Source organism: Cebus imitator, unplaced genomic scaffold (genome assembly GCF_001604975.1).
Source record: "Cebus imitator isolate Cc_AM_T3 unplaced genomic scaffold, Cebus_imitator-1.0 Scaffold0, whole genome shotgun sequence".
NCBI classification, from domain to species: domain Eukaryota; kingdom Metazoa; phylum Chordata; class Mammalia; order Primates; family Cebidae; genus Cebus; species Cebus imitator.
In genome coordinates this window covers 18,619,999-18,622,381 of record NW_016107315.1, presented here as the reverse complement: position 1 = coordinate 18,622,381, position 2,383 = coordinate 18,619,999, and the positions used below count along the sequence as shown (strand labels likewise).

Here is a 2,383-nt window from a genome sequence, read left to right as displayed (position 1 = left end):
GAGAGATGACTTCTATGAAAAAAGAAATGTGAATGCCATTGGCTAGACTTTCCCAGAGGGAAGACTTCAGAGAAGGAAATCCCAAGTTCTAGGATTTCAAAGGCCCTGGGAGCTTCTGTCTCTGCTCTCCAGAGTCTCATCGTGGCTCTGCCCTTGAGCCCACTGATGATGCCCTTGCCCACAGGTGAATGAAGCCTCTGGGGATGGGGCTGGAGAGGATGCCGTTGTGATCCTGGAGAAGACGCCATTTCAGGTGGAACAGGTGGCTCAGCTCCTGACAGGCAGCCCTGAGCTCCAGCTGCAGTTCTCCAACGATATCTACAGCACCTATCACTTATTCCCTCCAAGACAACTGAGTGGTGAGCAAGAGGTGGCCAAGGTGTCTGTATGGAGGGAGAATGGGATGGCGGGAAATTACGTGGTATGGTGACCAGACTCTCCATCCCCGATTTGCATGTTCTAGTACAATAGGGAGATTTCCTCGCTAGGGGACATTTTTCGTTGTCAGAATGTGGGATGGTGGTGGGGTGTTGCTTCTGGCACCTAGTGGGTAGAGACCAAGAATGCTGCTAAACACCTTCCCATGCACAGGACAGGCTCCCACAGCAAAGTAATGTCAGTAGTGCTGAAATTGAGAAACCTGGCCAGCACTTTGGGAGGCCAAGGCGAGCAGATCACCTCAAGTCGGGAGTTTGAGACCAGCCTCTTGGCAAACATGGTGAAACCTCATCTCTACTAAAAATACAAAAATTAGCCAGGCACGGTGGCATGCACCCATAATCCTAACTACTTGGGAGGCTGAGGCAGGGGAATCGCTTGGACCCAGGAGGTAGAGGTTGCAGTGAGCCGAGATTGTGCCACTGCACTCCAGCCTGGGTGACAAGAGTGAAACCCTGTCTCAAAAAAAACAACAAAAAAAGAGAAACGTTGTTCTAATGTAGTATGTTTCGGGGACAGTGTGATTCATGGGATGGAATAATAGATTAATTTACTACTTGAATGATAAAAATTGTCAGCACTTAGGAAATCCTTACTATTGTGCTAGTCAGCCTTCCAAGTAATCTACATATATTAACATGGTTAATCCTCAAACAGCCCTCTAGTGAGAGGGCTTTATGGGTGAGGAAACTGGCTTTGAAAGGCTAAGTAACTTGTCCCAAATCACGAAGCCAGTAGGTGGCAGGAAAGCTACGGTTTTTCAATAGACTGGGGTCTCATTCACAATACTCGTTCTGTGGGCCGGCCAGCATGTTGGGTGCTGCAAAAAATCAGTCACTTCCTAAAGGAACCTACTTTGAGGGGGGAGAGACAACTAGTGTGATCAAGGGGGTTGGGAGAGAAGGGCAGGAACTCGTGGGTTAGAAGGCAGAGAGTTGTTTTTCATTGCCAGCATTTCTTAATTTATTAAAAAGAATATTTGATGCCAAAAGCCAGGCATGACATGTGCGTTTTTTCTCAAGATGGTTAGATTTTGTAGGCAGCTTTGCTAGAAGCATGAAGGAGACTGGTTGACCTTAAAGATTCCTTCCAACCAGCAAATTCTGGAATCTGTTTTATAGCACATGGTGACTTTGTCACATCCTTCTGTCTTCTTGTTTGCCCTCCAGCGTTTAAGAGCAGTTTGGCTTTGCAGATATCCTGGCCCACAGTCTTTTGATAGATATTCTTTTCTGCCCTCCATGAAAGGGTGCTATTGTTGTCCTTTGGAAATATACGTGAACACTTGATGGTGAGACAAGCAAACCTTTCATGACTTAATGCAAAACAGCCTTGTCTTCCACTGAGTGAAAGCCAGATTAATTGCTGCAAGTTGATGGAAATGGACAGCTGTATTTACTTTCTCAGGCATTGACATTTAAGCAAATGTATTCCTCAGCACAGGGTGGCAGAAGCATGACAGAAGGCACTGTGGCCAAACACAACTTGGCCCCCGCATTACAGGCTCTGGGGCTATTGCTTTATTGCCACATCCTTTCCCTGTCCTTCCGAAATCCCTCTACCCACCCTCCCAACTCTTGGCCAAAATTCAGAAGGTACTGCCCGCAGATCAACCCTGTGGAATTCACAGGCTCTCTTTTTTATTTTCCCAGTACTTCTGTGGCACTGCACGCAAGTGGAGGTGGTCCCTGCCCACTCTTTCTATTTCTATTGTTTTGTTCCAAGATAAGCTCTGAAAGAGGCAGTGGGGGTTATTGGCTCACCACAAGTCCTTGTTCCCACTTCGAACCCCAGGTGTTTCCACAACCCTTTCCCCAGGGCCACCCCCACCCACCTGGAAGCTTCAGATGTTCATCTTTTCCTGACTTATTCTTTTTATTGAGACAGAGTTTCACTCTTGTTGCCTAGGCTGAAGTGCAATGGCATGTTCTCGGCTCACTGCAAC

At 47.2% G+C, this 2,383-nt stretch overlaps 1 protein-coding gene across 1 annotated transcript in view; it reads left to right on the top strand.

The window, feature by feature from the left end:
• The window catches only part of DCPS (decapping enzyme, scavenger), a 49,511-nt gene that overhangs the window by 3,911 nt on the left and 43,217 nt on the right, over positions 1–2,383 (top strand). The window contains exon 2 of the mRNA XM_017526354.2: positions 185–359. Coding sequence (XP_017381843.1) covers positions 185–359 — 175 coding nt within the window. The remainder of the gene's footprint in view (positions 1–184; positions 360–2,383) is intronic.